Here is a 14,554-nt window from a genome sequence, read left to right as displayed (position 1 = left end):
TTTCTGTTGAGTGCGAGGGTGGTCTTGAAAGTTATCACCACCGAAAGGTGGAAATACGGATTCAGTGTAAAGTATAAAATAACGTTTGATAGTCTTGGTTTTACCAATATGCAATCGTTCTTTTAATTTATTTATACAAAAACGACCTCTAAGTAAAGAAAATAAACAGTAAATAAATAAACTAAGAAACAGAGTCAATAATGATTCTTTAATAAGCGGAAGCGTGGTCCCAATTTTAGATTCACTTACTTAGAGTACGGTTCGAAAAAGTGTATATGTATGCCTTATGTAGTGATTCATCACTAGAACATGGCTGATCAAGAATGTATGCCCATATGTGCTTCTCCATGTGCATTGTACATATACGTATAACAATCATATAATACTTATATTTTTAATCTTAAGTTCAGATTAACTTGAAACATAAAACTGCTGCTTAAGTTAGTAAAAAATTAATTGTCTTATAACTTATTAGTTGCCATGGTAATCCCCCAAAAAGAAGACCCCACCGACAAGTGCAATGCTTAAATCAAATTTATTCAAAACAGTTCTTTTTAGTTTCTTCTTGTAACGTTTCTTCTTGGTCGTCGGCCGATCCATGCGTAAAAATATATATATTTAGTGTTTCTCTTGAATCTCTCTCTCTGACATTATAAATACAGGGGATATGGGTATGTCGCCCTACTTCTCCCACTCGCGGAACTCGGTTCCATCTGGTGGCTTCACTGTGACCTTCTCCTTGCCCACCTCGTTCCAGTTGGTGCTGAGAACGGTGCCACCGGATTCCGAGAAGGACTTGTTCATGGCCTTTTGCACCTCGGGCGAGGATGTGCTGTAGATCTTCTTGAAAAGGTTGTTGAGGGCCGCCTCGCCCTTGGCCTCCTTCTCGTCGATCTTCTCCTGCTCGCTGACCAGCTGATCCCAGTTCTTGGCCTTGGGCTTTGGAGGAGCAGCCGCGACCACGGCCTTCTCCTCCAGGTTATCCCAGCGAATGCCTGTCTCCTTGGCCAGTGTGATCTCCACTTTGGTGGAAAAGGCCTTGTGCGAGGACCGCTCCACAACGATGGGGTGCAGCAGCTTCAGGTCCAACTCGTAGCCATCCGCCGTCATGTGGACGCGGTTCGGGGAAATCTCCACCGCATAGTTCTTTTCGGCGGCGTTCTTCAGGAGCACGGTGATGACCACCTTTGTCTCGGATTGGTACCAGTCGTGGCGCACGGACATCTTGCTGAATCTGTTGCAAAGTACTGCGGCTTGATTGGGGAGACCCCTTTTTTTTGATTTTGCCCACTGAACGCAGATTGTATATTATATGGAATTATCCAGAATTATCGGACATATGACAACTAAACAGATTCGATGTATATGAAATATCGATAATTTAGTGATGTTAAAAACATCGATGCAACCAAGTTTTTAACCATCGATTAGTTTCCATGCTCAGTTTGGTTCCGAACCTAGATAAAACTGTAGCAAATACTTAGACCCCTGTGGAATTGCTAATTTCTTTATAATTTTTCAACACTGCCAGCAATTTAAAAAAAGCCCGCGTATTTAAATCTTACTTAATTTCATATTTGTTTTTGGAACATTTAAACTCCACACACATATCAAAACCAATCTGTCAAAATATAAGCTAAAAAGCCCACAAAACCGTAAGTTGTGTGTTTACTTACAAAAAGAGAATAACTATTTACAAGAAACATATACTATTTGAAAACTAAATTGCCAACCGCAGCCAACTGAAAACAAAGTTTTGGCCAATTTACGTGCACTTAAAGTTTTGGCCATCAATACGTTGGTTTTGGAAGAACAGCAGTCGAAAGCGCATAAGTCCCGACGACAGCCGACATAAATTCAATGTTGCTCCCCTTTCATTCCCCCAGGCTTCTCAAAATCGTTGCGTTTCCAAAGTTTGTCCAAAGTGACAGCAGAAGTGAAAAGTCTGAGAGCTGGGGCCGAACAAGTTGACTGGAAAGACTCGTCAACATCTTTTCATGTTTACGTTCCCTATCAATTTATCATTATCTGTGCAGAATTAAAGAACAATCACAAAGAAACTACGGTAAAGGGAATGTTATACCCATAAAAGTATGGGTAAGGGCAAAAAATTAGAGTGCATGCGAGTTGATTTTGTTTTTTTTTTCTTTATATAAATAATTTGACTATTTTCTTATGTTTTGTATAGGAATTTGGTAATTAACATTCAAAGAATAAATAAAAAATGGTTTCCATTGCAGTGATAATAACTTATTTAAGTGGGCCATCATTCAACATTTAATAATCACTTTTGCTCCAAGCTAAATATGTTTATTATTGTTCATATTACTGCAAATGTAATAATGAAAAACATCTTCAAAAAAAATTCTAAAATATGTTTAAAACTTTATCGCAATAGAATCAAAAGAAATGCATAAATACGAATTTACATTGGACAACAGGTTTACAGGCAGTTTGCTCTGCAAAACGAAGGCGCATGTAGCAGGATGCTGATTCAGCGCAGCTGTAAAATCCACATTTGGCTGCAAAGGTTCTCCTCCCAGTTAGTAAAATTGAGTTTCTCGCATGCGATAAGCGTAAGAAAATGTAAAAAAAATGTAAATGTTAAAATGTTTACATTTGCGACATGTTGCTTGTTTCTCGCATGCAATAAATGCGGAAATGAAATGGAAATGGAACATTTTAAAGAAGAAAACGAACTAGATTTTTGCTAAAAAAAATGATATTTATTTTTTTAAAGTAATTTAAAATAAAGCTTTTATAAAATTAATTTTTTTAGACACTTAAAAAGCACGCAACGTAGATAAGTATTTTAAAATATTTGTTTTTTTTTAGTTTAAGAATAATTTTGGATTTTTATGTGAAAAGATATTTTATAAGTATTTTTACAAAATTCTATTTATTTTTTTAAAGTAATTTAAAATTAAGTTTTTTTAAATTAAATTTTTTTAGGCCTGACATTTAAAAAGCAGGCAACGTAGATCATTGTTTTGGAATAATTTTTTGTATCGGTTTTTTTTTTAGCTTAAGAATAATTTTGATTTAATTGATTTTGTGATTTGTGATTTTTTTCAAAAAAAAACATTTAGTTGATTTTTATTCAATGGTGCCAAAAACACAAATTATTTGTGACGCTTGTTTTTAAAAATCTCAGCACTGAACTTTTTGTAAACCCTGTGTGTGGATCTATGTGTGGAATTTAAAAGATAAATAAAATAATGAGGTGTTTTTTATTTTTTGAATTGTCTGTTTATAGGTAAAAACATCTCTACTTAGTTATTCGAAATTATAGTTGGCTGTTTATACCGCACTTGACCAAAGTTGCACTTTAAGCCCATTAATAGCAGTTAACTGAGATTCATTATTGAAAGGTAGTATCCAATTTCGACCCTGCCCTTCCTATTCCTTCACCACCCACCAACCAAGCGGAACTGGCAGTTCAAAACGAAATTTATCGAAAACTTTTAGTAAAGCAAATATTGGCGTGGCTTCGAGTAGGTGAGTGGGTGGTGGGCGGAGAATTCGGTGTGCACTTGGCGGCAAATGTGCGGCGGGCATACAAATAGCTTTAGACGCTGCACTTGGCACGCGGAAGGGATATACAACCTATGGGTGATACATATACACATAAGAAACCCCCATGCTTTTCGTCCTGTTTGTTTGTCACTTGCATTGCAGACAGTTCAAGGGTGAAAAAATATCAGCCACCCCAAAAACTTTTCCTCTCAAGTTCTCGCGGCTAATGGATCCAATTCATACACACCAGCTTGGGAAAACACGCCAGTCACAGGCAATCCCTTCCCCGGATTAAGCCCGCCGCAGAGTGCGACCACTGATTAATAGCTTAAAATGTAGGAAGCCATAACCGTTGCCCTTTATTAGGTCAGCGTATCCGCCAGTGTCGTTATTTGCATGATAAAAGTGAAGTGGTTGCCACATCAAAGGCAGCCTTTCACCTCCCGCTTGATGCAGTATGAAGCTGCAGACAGAAGGTTATAGCCCGTGGCTACCGGTCCGTCCTGTGATGCCATAAAAGCGTGCCGAAGAAGATAAAACTTAAATTGCAACAACGAACACGTCCAGAGGCGAAGCCCTTCAATTGATAATCCAGTTGGTTGGCCAGCGACGTGACCTAGTCAACTTTGAAGTCGATCATTTGGAGCAGAGTGGGGCGATAAAGTTACACTCCACTATAATTGGAAAGCAAACGTGGGTTTTTACTAGCAAAAGTATGCCTTAAACTAAGGTTTATTCCGGAAAGCCGTATATCTTAACATTGCCAGCGTCCCGACGCCTGTCGCTGTCCTTCTCATCGCAGGCGTAGGCCAAGAGGTATTGCTTGGGATGCCAGGCCACCGTGAAAGTAGAGGCATCCACGTGGATGTCGGTCACACGTTCTCCCGTCTCGGTGAAGGCAATGTCTATGATCAGATCCTCGCTGGCCGAGGCTATCAGCCGCTCGTCATGGCTGAAGGATATGGTGCGAACGGGCCACTCCAGGCGGCTGATCATGCGCAGGCAGGCCAGCTCATTGGCATCCCACAGAGAGACTTGGGCGTCTGCCGAGCCAGTGGCAAAGTATTTACCTGGAAAATATATTAAATGATACATAACTCCGTGATAACCCTGCTATAAGTGAGACTTCCATACCCGTTGGTCCGAACTCTATGCAAATGCAGTTGGCGGGATGCGCCTTTAGAGTCATCTGGTGCTCCAAGCTGGGGTAGTTTAGAACATGCATGCACCCCAGTCCGTTGGTTAGGAAGAACAAGTCATTGGTGTTATTCCACGATATCTCGTTGACCTCAAAGCTGAAGGGCTCCTCCACGCGGATCTTATTCGTGCGCGTGTCTATAAAGGTGATTAGATCTTCCTTATTGCCCACGGCAATTGTCTTGCCATCTGGCGACCAGGCTATGTTGATATTCTCTCCCTTGGTATTGGTCACCGAAACACATTTCCCGGCGCGTATGTCCCAGATCCTCACGGTTTTGTCCCCGCTGGCGGTGGCGAACTGGTCGGGATTCGTGCGATGCCAACACAGCTGGTCCACGGATGCAGTATGTCCCCGGTAAATGCTGCCCTTGACGAAGCGATCCCGCTCCAAGGAGTAGACCGCCACCGTCTTGTCGAAGGATCCGGAGGCCAGGTGACGACCATCTGCGTTCCAGCAAACCGAGTGCACCTGTGGAAAGAAGGATTTCGGGTTTCAGAGAGGAGTCCCCAGGATTGGCGGGAAACAGTGCTCACCTTGGACATGTGCGCCCGCTGCTCCCGGATTTTACTGTGCCCCCGGAAGTAAGACTTCAGGTCGTCGAAAGTTTGCTCCGTGCGACTCATCTTTATAAGTTATTATTATTATTTTATAAATTTTGAACCCGGCTTTTTTTTTTGTAAACAAAAGAGTGACCGCAGGCTACTTACGAAAATATACCCTAATAAAAGACGCCAAAAATAAAGGTCAAAATCAGGGTTAGCCAAGATCCGCACCACTATAACGGTTTCTGTCTTTGCAATGGCGGTTTATTCAAATATATATCTTGTTTGTAAGTACAAGTATCTCAAACCTAAATAACTTTTTTAAATACGTAATATACGATTTTCAAGATTACTCGAAACTATTTGTTGTCTTCTCTGAGTAAAATGCTTACAAAATATTCAACATGAAAACAGATTTTTTATTTATGCCACCATAGTCAATAGAAAACTCTAAACGAGTTTCTGGAAACTACCTCTATCATTAATTACGCTACTGTTGGCACTCAAAATATTGAATTACAAAGAGAGAGCGTTCAGTATCAACAAAACTTTATTGAATCGCTGCAACAACACAACCATTAAATAAGGAAAACAAATAAATAAGGATAAAAAAGCGTGGATCGAGGCAGTGCCTCATGTATGTCGGTGATTCCGCGGTGGATCCCTCACATTCCGGTCGCTCTTGTCGTGGATGTGAACCGTCTCGCCGAGCTCCACGTTGGCGTGCAGGGCGGCATCATTGGCATTGAGGTGGGCCTCCTGGGCGGACAAGGTGGCCTTCTCCGCTGCATCCCGGGTTTCCTCGTAGTCCAAACGAGCTGAATAAGCCTGCGATTCTGCATGTTCCAGCTTGGTCTTGGCCTGGGCCACCATATCGATTTGGGAAGCCAATTCGGCCGCTGCCTCGGATGCTGCCTTCTGAGCCAACTCGGAGGCAGACTGGGCATTGTTAAGAGCGGCAGTCAGGACACTCACATGGTTGATGGCCTGCTGCGCGGCATATTGGGCCGCCTTTGCGGATCTCTTTGCCTGTTGCAGCTGGGTCAACTCGTTTTCCATCGCTTTGTGGGCCTCCACGCTTTGATCCTCCAGTCGATGGAGCAGCACCTCCTTGCCCTTCAGCACGGCCACCGCAGTTCCGGCTGCCTGGGCTGCTGCTTGCGCAAGAGTGCTTTTGGCCACATAGGAAGCCTGCTTGCCAGCTGCATTTTGACTGGCCACTGCGGATAAGGCCTGATCGGCGGAACCCTTGGCGATGCTACGAAGTCCATTGTCTGCCAGATAACCACCTCCTCCTCCTCCTCCGCCATGCACAGTGTGCACTATGTAATCGGAGGAGCCTTCGAAGTGGGAAAGCTTCACCTTGGCCGGCTCGAACTCATCGTGGTTAATGGCCTCGTATGTGTAAGGTGGCACCTCGTGCTCGATCACCTCCGTTTGCTGAGACACTGGGCCCGGTCCTTGGTGGGATGGAGGCGGTGGCGGTGGTGGCACATTGACGTGGTGGTGATAGTGCGCCTCCTTCCGCTTCACCTTGCGACCCAGCGCCGGCATGGCCACTAAATAACAGAGGGAAAACCCCCAATTAAGACAGATTTGCATGAGGAAGTCGTGTGCGGTAAGACTCACCCAAAAACAGCGTCAGGAGCAGCAGGTGCAACAGCGATGGCATCTCTTCCCTGGCGATTATGCAATGGAGCAGTTGGGGAAAGGAAGCCGCGCAACCGGAAGACTCGTGATCGCCGCAGGTGGAAGGCTATGGGTTCCTGTGTCGCACTAAGAGTGTCTCCTTTGTGTTAAAATGTCTGAAAGAAAACGATGTCAACTAAAATTGAATACACTAGAAAGAAAGCGTTCTTAAAATAGTTATTCAACTTTTTAAGTAAGATCACTTTCATCTCTCTATCTATCTTCTATCTTGATTTCAAGAACGTTTCTTCTCTAACAAGTGAGAAAGTGATTTATTTAAGTCTCACATTTTTTTGGTAACTCTAAATATATAATTTTGGATTCAAAAATAAAGGGTTTTGTAATAGCGCCTTGATTTAAAATGCTTAATCACTTCAAACCACCAGAAGTCTATTCCTGGTAGGGTATCACATTATTTCTTAAATATACATTTTTTTTAACTAAAGCTAAGCTTTCACTCTTTCTTATAAAACCTAAAAGTTTTCTAAGGAATCAAAATATATCCTATATTTCCACAAAATATTTTCCCACCTAAAGGACACCTTTTCTGAGTGCATGATCATAATCACTTGGCAACCGGTTACGTTACTGCTTTGCCTATTACCTAACAAACAAATGGCTGTGCACTTTCTTTGCTCTAGGATGACCGGCAAGTCGTTAGTGTGTCACGACATGATATGTTCCACAGGAGAACCTGTTTAGTTTTAAGGCCAGCAAAACTGGACAGCACACAAATCACCCGGTTATCACTCAGTTATGATGGGTGGACGTCTCCAACGCACCTCTCGATGATTCCGACGATTTGGATAACCGACACGAACGTCCTGTGTGGGCCAAAGACAAAATGCTTCTGATTCAAATGGAGGATCGCCCGCCAAACGAAGTCAATGTGGATGGACGGGTTCGTTGGTTCGGTGGAAAACGCTTTTACTTTCGCACTCGGAAAAGCTGGGAGCGGCGAATGAGTTTAGTAAATCCGGTGGAGACTCGACGACGATTGCCAGTTGGCCACCGGAGGCGCCATGTATTTATAAACAAACTGGTCGGGTCGCCTGGCCGAAGAAAGTGCAAACCCGTTGGATGTTGGCTGATGGTTTTCTTTGCGAGTTGGCCATGCACCAAACATTGTGTTAACAATAATTGTGCTGGGTCAATGCTACCAGGCTGGCCGATTGGATAATTTGCAGCGGCAATTATGGAAGAGCCTCTAATTGTCATGCGACGCTTTAAATGCCCGCTCCGGGTGAGATTGCATATGAGTAAAGACGTCAGGTGCCCGATGATTGTTCGCTTCCTCGCAAATCCGCGTGTGAACATGGAGGAGTAGTTGGAAGTTTAGCGGGGTGTTTTGAGCATACGCCCCACATAACGTTTATATATGTAGATCCCTATCCATAGTTGAATAACATGTGTTTACTTGAAAAATAAAAGTAAAATAGAAAATATAAAAATTAATGATCCAAGTGGTTGTGTCCCCTCTTGAGGCGCAGTCGGTGCCTCAGTTCCGCCCTGCGGCGCTCCCGCGTAGCCCTTTGCCTGGCCTCCTGAGCGGCGCAAGCTGCCTTCTCGGCGGCATTCTTGGTGTTCTTGAAGTCCGCCCTAGCCACCTCCAATTGACGGAGTAGCAGCTCCACTCGCTTCTTCGCCGCGTCCACAAGCTGCTGCTTCTCACCCAGCTCCTGTTGGGCTCCGCTGGCCACGTGCTCTGCATTGACCACGTTGTCCTGGGCATTCTTCACCGCCTGCGTGATGGTCTTCAGTTGCTCCGCCGCCTGTTTGGAAGCCTGTCCCGCGGCGGCACAGGTGGTCTGGGTGGTCTGCAATAAAGTGCTCTCCTCCTGCACCACGAGCTCTCCCTCTTTCACCTCGGACTCTAGTTGCTCGACGATCTGTTGCTTCCCGGCCAGAGCCGCTTCTGCCGCCTTGGCAGCGGCCAGTGCCTTGTCAGCCAATTGCTGCTTCACCTGTCGAGCTGCCGCCTCGCCCGCCTCCATCTGGGCATCGGATGCGTCCTTGGCCTCCTTGGCCGCTTTCTGGGCAATGCTGGAGGCTTTTATCTTCGTCTTGCCGTCCATTTTGATGCCGCACTTGGCGCCTTCCGAGGATGACGAAGGACAATTATCTCCGCCACCCTGATGATCCGAGATCAGGCCCACCATCTCATTGGAGGACTGAAATATACAAGAAGTTTCGATTAACAATTTAATTGGATGGTTTCATAATACCTGCGCCATCTTATAGCCTTTTGAAAGGCCCGCGAGTAAAAGGACAATTAGGATAACCGTAGGTTTCAATTCCATGTTCAGCTTCGGAAAAGTGATATATGCTTCAATAGGGAGAGATTTCGGAAACTGCTATTGATAAATATATTTTCAAAAAAGACTGTCAATTAAATGCCAACTGTAGTTAGGGGCCGTCCATATACCACGTGGACAAATCTTAAGCACTTTTTGAAGCACTTTTGGGAAGAGGAAACCGAATACTGGAACACATGTCGTATAAGGGATATTTAAATCAAATAATGCTTATATCAGTAGATTTAAAAGTTCTAAAAATAACTTTTAAATTTACCATTTTATGCTTTTTAAGCTTATGGAAATATAAGTCATGTTAAATCACAGTATTGAATTCTTCGTCTGTCACATCAACATCACAAAAATATTTACATTTCGTTTTCCTTATGAGCCTTGAGATTTATGTAAGATGCGAGATTTCCGATGCGTTACGAGTCCCTGGTTACGATGCTGCTTCTGGTGAACATCCTGCTGATGAGCACTGCGGAATCTGCCCACCGGAACGATCCGCGCTTCAAGCCGGCTGCCGGCTTCTGCAAGACGAACGTGAAGGCCAGCCAGATGGCCTCGAAGGCGGCCAAGGATGCCAAGGACGCCAAGGATGCACAGCAGAGTGCCGCAGAGGTGGCGGGTCAAAGGGCCAAGGCCATGCTGGCGGATCGGGCCCTGCAAGCTGCCAAGGCAGCGGAGGCGGCTCTCAATGGCAAGAAACAGCTCCTGGACGAGTTCACCAAGAGTCTAGCCGAAACGAAGCGGGTCATCGAGGAAATCCAGCGAGCCATTGCCGCCAGCTCTAGCTCCGCCAAGGCGGCGAAGGAAATCCGTGAGAAACTTCAGACAACCCTGGCCAATATGCAGAATCTGCTGCAGGAGATGGGAACCAGTGTGGAAAACATCCGCCGAGTGGCCCTCAGCGCCCAAAAGGAGGCCGCCGAGAAACGCAGTCTCCTCGAAGCGGCCAAGCGACGGGTGGAGGAGCTTCACAACTGCCTGGCCCAGGCCCAGACGGATCTGGAGCAGAATCGGGAGAGCGCCAAGAAGGCCAGCGACGCCGCCACCGAAGCCCAACAGCGGGTCGAGGCAGTGCGTCAGCTGGTGTCCAAGATCAAGATGTTGAGACGAAAGGATCTGCAATCGCTAAATAGCTTCCTGCGCAGGAGGAGGAGAAGAAGCAGCCCGGGGAAAACACAGTTGAGTTGATTGTTCCGTTTTGGCAATAAACATGTTTATATTTTGTTATAGAACACTCAAAAACCAATTAGATTTTGTAGAACATTAAAGTACTTTGGCGCCATTAAAATCAGGGCTGCAAGCCAAAAAAAATCGATAGTATCGATATTTTAGGTGAAGGAATATTTTTAGTATTTTTGAGTAAATAAAAAGGTATAAAAAGTATATGTCTCTAAGGTCACACTCAAGCCAACCGCATTTTTTTCTGTGAAAGTTGGAAAATTAGCCGAAAAGATTGTAAATATTTATTAAACTGCTTTAACCCGCACATAAACAAGCAGTGAAAATGGCCCGCAAGAATGCCCAGGCGGAGGACCTCTCGAACGTGGAGTTCGAGACGAGCGAGGACGTGGAGGTGATTCCCACCTTCAATGCCATGAACCTGAAGGAGGAGCTGCTACGCGGCATCTACGCGTACGGTGAGTGGTGGTGTGTATACCCATTTGCCGATCTTAAAATAAGCCAGATCTCTGTATTCCCAAGGCTTCGAGAAACCATCGGCCATTCAGCAGAGGAGCATCAAACCCATTGTCAAGGGACGCGATGTGATTGCCCAGGCGCAGTCGGGTACAGGTAAAACGGCCACCTTCTCCATCTCCATCCTGCAGAGCTTGGACACCACGCTGCGGGAGACCCAGGTCCTGTGCCTGTCGCCCACCCGCGAGTTGGCCGTGCAAATCCAAAAGGTGATCCTGGCCCTGGGCGATATGATGAACGTCCAGTGCCATGTGTGCATCGGCGGCACCAACCTGGGCGAGGATATCCGCAAACTGGACTACGGCCAGCACATTGTGAGCGGCACTCCCGGACGAGTATTCGACATGATCAAGCGACGGGTGCTGCGAACAAGGTGGGTTTTTGGAACGACCCATTCAAGAACCCTCTAATTTATATGTATTTCTTAAAGGGCCATCAAAATGCTGGTGCTGGACGAAGCAGATGAGATGTTAAACAAAGGCTTCAAGGAACAGATTTACGATGTGTATCGCTACTTGCCACCTGCCACACAGGTGGTGCTTATCTCGGCTACCTTGCCCCACGAGATACTCGAAATGACCTCAAAATTCATGACAGATCCCATTCGCATCTTGGTCAAGCGGTAAGCTGATCGGGTTCTCTAGCCTTTCCCATATATAAACCCTAATCCCTTACAGCGATGAATTGACGCTGGAGGGCATCAAGCAGTTCTTCGTGGCCGTGGAGCGCGAGGAGTGGAAATTCGATACTCTGTGCGATCTGTACGACACCCTGACCATTACCCAGGCCGTTATCTTCTGCAATACTAAGCGCAAGGTGGACTGGCTGACGGAGAAGATGCGCGAGGCCAACTTCACAGTAAGCTCCATGCACGGCGACATGCCGCAAAAGGAGCGTGACGAGATCATGAAGGAGTTCCGAGCCGGCCAGTCGCGTGTCCTCATTACCACCGACGTGTGGGCTCGCGGTATTGATGTGCAGCAGGTCTCGCTGGTCATCAACTACGATTTGCCCAACAATCGTGAGTTGTACATCCACCGCATCGGTCGGTCGGGTCGTTTCGGACGCAAGGGTGTCGCCATCAACTTTGTCAAGTCCGACGATATCCGCATCCTGCGCGACATTGAACAGTACTACTCTACACAAATCGACGAGATGCCCATGAACGTGGCCGACTTGATCTAAGCTATTATTCTATCTCTACTTTTATGTAACGCACCTTTTCCTAGCCGTAACAACAAACGAATGAAGTAAATACATTTGAAGAGTATTTGGCTTTCGATAGACAACCAAAATCTGTATAATAATAAATAACACATAAGAATTTAATACAGAAACCAGTTTGTTTAGAAATGGGGAAAAGGGGCTTCGGAGGTAGGAGATTAACGTAAGTTCTTACGTCAGGGCAGGCACTTACAATTAAAAGTTAATGGATATTAAAGTGAGCTGTGCACTTAGTAATCTTTTGTTAGACTTAAAATATTGCAAATAATCTAAAAATTGTCACAAGCCTATTTACACGGTTTTACCTAATCAGATACCTAAAGACTTTGGTTTTGGCGAACAAAATAGCGCGCTATAAACATTAATTAACACTACAACCTCCGCTGCGATTGATTATCTCAGCTTATAACTTCTGGCTTTTGGGGCAACGTTGGAACATATGAGCTGGCCGTAGAAGTCGTCAGAGTGGTTTGGGGTTTCTTCTTGGTTTCGTCTGATTTCAGCAGGGTGCCCAGAACAATGCCGAGGAAGAGAATGAGTCCCACTTGGTGATTGGATAAGAACTTCTTGGCACAGTCGCTGGGGTTGTCAATGTTGAGGGAGTAAATCTGGAATACAGGAGTTGAATAAGCTAGGAAAGAATGATAATAAAGGGAGTCATACCTGCTGCACTAAATGGGCTCCAACTATCCCAACAGCTGCGTAGTAAGGCAACGTTTGATCACAAGCCCATCCTGCGGTGGACAGACCCGTCAGCATGGCTGCTGTGAAGCCAGACAGCCACGCCTTAGTATTCTCGCCAAATCTCAAAGCCGTCGACTTTACGCCTATCTGCAGGTCATCCAGTTTGTCCTGGTGGGCGTAAATCGTGTCGTAGACTATGGTCCAGCAAACGCCGGAGAGGTAGAGCGGCAGACAGGCGGCCAGGTTTACGCTGCCCTGGGTGGCACACCATCCCAGAAGGGCGCCCCAATTGAAGGCCATGCCCAGGACCAGCTGGGGCCAGTAGGTGACTCTCTTCATGAGTGGATAGGTGATCACAAGACCTAGGGAACTGGCCCCCAACAATATGGACTGCCAGTTGAGCTGCACCAGCACTAGAAGGCCCAGACTGAGCTGCGCTGAAAGGAACACTATGGCATCGAACTGGCTGATCTGACCGGAGGCCAAGGGTCGCATTCGTGTGCGTTCCACCTTGGCATCGATGTCCTTGTCCCAGAGATCATTGATCGTGCAGCCTGCTCCCCGCATGATTAGGGCCCCGGTTCCAAAGAGGCCCAGCATGGTGAGATCTGGCCAGCATCCTGCATCCGCACTGAGGGCTATGCTCCAGGCGCAGGGCCAGAAAAGGAGGTAGGTACCGATCGGACGATCGATTCGCATCAGTTGGGCGTAGGGTTTGGCAGCTGCCAGGAGTTCCTCCACCGGCGTTAGGCGTTTCGCGGGTTCAGTGGCGGTACTCGAGCACCTGGAGGATATATCCTGGATTTGGATCTGCGGCCTATCCCAGTCGTTTGGATCTCCAATCAGAACACGCGCTGGTCGCCGGAGCAGCATGTGTTTTGTTGTTGCCGCCACCGCGTAAGAGCTGCGGAAGTGCATCGCGCTCGGCAGTCGCAGGTGTCTCAGCGCAAACATTGCAATTCACCTTTCAGCAACCCCTTCAATAGTTAAATCATTAGATCACTTCATATGAGGCGGGTTATTAGTTAAAACTCACGGAAAAATGGCAAGATTTTTGGTGGAACTTTGGTTGGGAATGTCACAGGGATGCCACCCGGGAAAAGGTGAGCGCAGTGACACCGGATGGACGGAAAAAGAAAAAAGTCTGGTAGCACTGCCATAGTTGGCGCCTAAATTTCAAATTTAAATTTTTGAATATTAAGTAGTACTGTTTCAAGTGCTATATAGTTAAAATTTAATAACCTACTCTGATTTGACAGAAAACGTAAAACATTTATAATCATATTAATTTCTTAATATATGTTTATGTGTACGACATATTTTTAAGCCTTAGTAATTGGTCAAATTTGTTAATACTGTTGTTATTCTTTCTATAAATTGATAAAGTTTTCATAAAAAATCTTCGCCAAACGAATAATGCAAAAAGCTTTCCAAATTAACTAATAACCCAACCACTTACCCCTCTGCAATATCGTTAATCTTTGCGCCCGTCACCAATTTTTCGAAATTGGCAGACGGAGCAGGAATGTCCGTAGAATTTTGCACACGGCCACAGCAGATTTGCACACGGCCATCAATTTCATCGGCATTCGGGCCCAGTTAGAAATAGCCCAGTAAGAAATAACACTCTTGGAAAGCCAAGTGGACTAAGGCAGACCTCCGGCGATCCGCCGTCCGTCGGTTGCTATCGCTCCGGG

At 45.6% G+C, this 14,554-nt stretch overlaps 7 protein-coding genes across 7 annotated transcripts; 2 read left to right on the top strand and 5 right to left on the bottom strand.

Moving 5' to 3' along the window:
* Positions 1 to 516: 516 nt before the first annotated feature.
* Positions 517 to 1,356, bottom strand: Sgt1 (suppressor of G2 allele of skp1). The gene has a single exon (XM_017070012.4). The coding sequence runs from the start codon at positions 1,222 to 1,224 to the stop codon at positions 682 to 684; it is 543 nt and encodes a 180-aa protein (XP_016925501.4). The 5' UTR covers positions 1,225 to 1,356; the 3' UTR covers positions 517 to 681.
* A 2,840-nt stretch (positions 1,357 to 4,196) lies between these two features.
* Positions 4,197 to 5,408, bottom strand: tex (THO complex 3 homolog tex). The gene is made up of 3 exons (XM_017069541.4): positions 5,251 to 5,408; positions 4,651 to 5,185; positions 4,197 to 4,586 (listed from the first exon to the last, which is right to left on the bottom strand). Exons 1-3 carry the CDS (start codon positions 5,338 to 5,340, stop codon positions 4,249 to 4,251), a joined length of 963 nt encoding a protein of 320 aa, XP_016925030.1. The 5' UTR covers positions 5,341 to 5,408; the 3' UTR covers positions 4,197 to 4,248.
* A 383-nt stretch (positions 5,409 to 5,791) lies between these two features.
* LOC108006075 (uncharacterized protein CG45076) lies at positions 5,792 to 7,029 on the bottom strand. The gene is made up of 2 exons (XM_017069521.4): positions 6,889 to 7,029; positions 5,792 to 6,818 (listed from the first exon to the last, which is right to left on the bottom strand). The coding sequence occupies exons 1-2, from the start codon at positions 6,929 to 6,931 to the stop codon at positions 5,893 to 5,895; spliced, it is 969 nt and encodes a 322-aa protein (XP_016925010.3). The 5' UTR covers positions 6,932 to 7,029; the 3' UTR covers positions 5,792 to 5,892.
* Positions 7,030 to 8,360: 1,331 nt separating this feature from the next.
* Positions 8,361 to 9,432, bottom strand: LOC108006095 (axoneme-associated protein mst101(1)). Its single transcript, XM_017069542.4, has 2 exons — positions 9,174 to 9,432; positions 8,361 to 9,119 (listed from the first exon to the last, which is right to left on the bottom strand). The coding sequence occupies exons 1-2, from the start codon at positions 9,246 to 9,248 to the stop codon at positions 8,400 to 8,402; spliced, it is 795 nt and encodes a 264-aa protein (XP_016925031.3). The 5' UTR covers positions 9,249 to 9,432; the 3' UTR covers positions 8,361 to 8,399.
* Positions 9,433 to 9,665: 233 nt separating this feature from the next.
* Positions 9,666 to 10,496, top strand: LOC108006097 (tropomyosin). Its single transcript, XM_017069544.4, has one exon. The coding sequence runs from the start codon at positions 9,666 to 9,668 to the stop codon at positions 10,440 to 10,442; it is 777 nt and encodes a 258-aa protein (XP_016925033.3). The 3' UTR covers positions 10,443 to 10,496.
* A 163-nt stretch (positions 10,497 to 10,659) lies between these two features.
* Positions 10,660 to 12,286, top strand: LOC108006500 (eukaryotic initiation factor 4A-III). Its single transcript, XM_017070023.4, has 4 exons — positions 10,660 to 10,891; positions 10,956 to 11,322; positions 11,380 to 11,571; positions 11,627 to 12,286. The coding sequence occupies exons 1-4, from the start codon at positions 10,759 to 10,761 to the stop codon at positions 12,132 to 12,134; spliced, it is 1,200 nt and encodes a 399-aa protein (XP_016925512.3). The 5' UTR covers positions 10,660 to 10,758; the 3' UTR covers positions 12,135 to 12,286.
* On the bottom strand, positions 12,205 to 14,041 carry Coq2 (ubiquinone biosynthesis protein COQ2, mitochondrial). Its single transcript, XM_036817136.3, has 3 exons — positions 13,894 to 14,041; positions 12,837 to 13,834; positions 12,205 to 12,781 (listed from the first exon to the last, which is right to left on the bottom strand). Exons 2-3 carry the CDS (start codon positions 13,809 to 13,811, stop codon positions 12,572 to 12,574), a joined length of 1,185 nt encoding a protein of 394 aa, XP_036673031.3. The 5' UTR covers positions 13,812 to 13,834; positions 13,894 to 14,041; the 3' UTR covers positions 12,205 to 12,571.
* Positions 14,042 to 14,554: the final 513 nt, after the last annotated feature.

This window comes from Drosophila suzukii, chromosome 3 (genome assembly GCF_043229965.1).
Source record: "Drosophila suzukii chromosome 3, CBGP_Dsuzu_IsoJpt1.0, whole genome shotgun sequence".
Lineage (NCBI taxonomy): Eukaryota > Metazoa > Arthropoda > Insecta > Diptera > Drosophilidae > Drosophila > Drosophila suzukii.
This window is presented reverse-complemented; position numbering and strand designations above follow the sequence as displayed.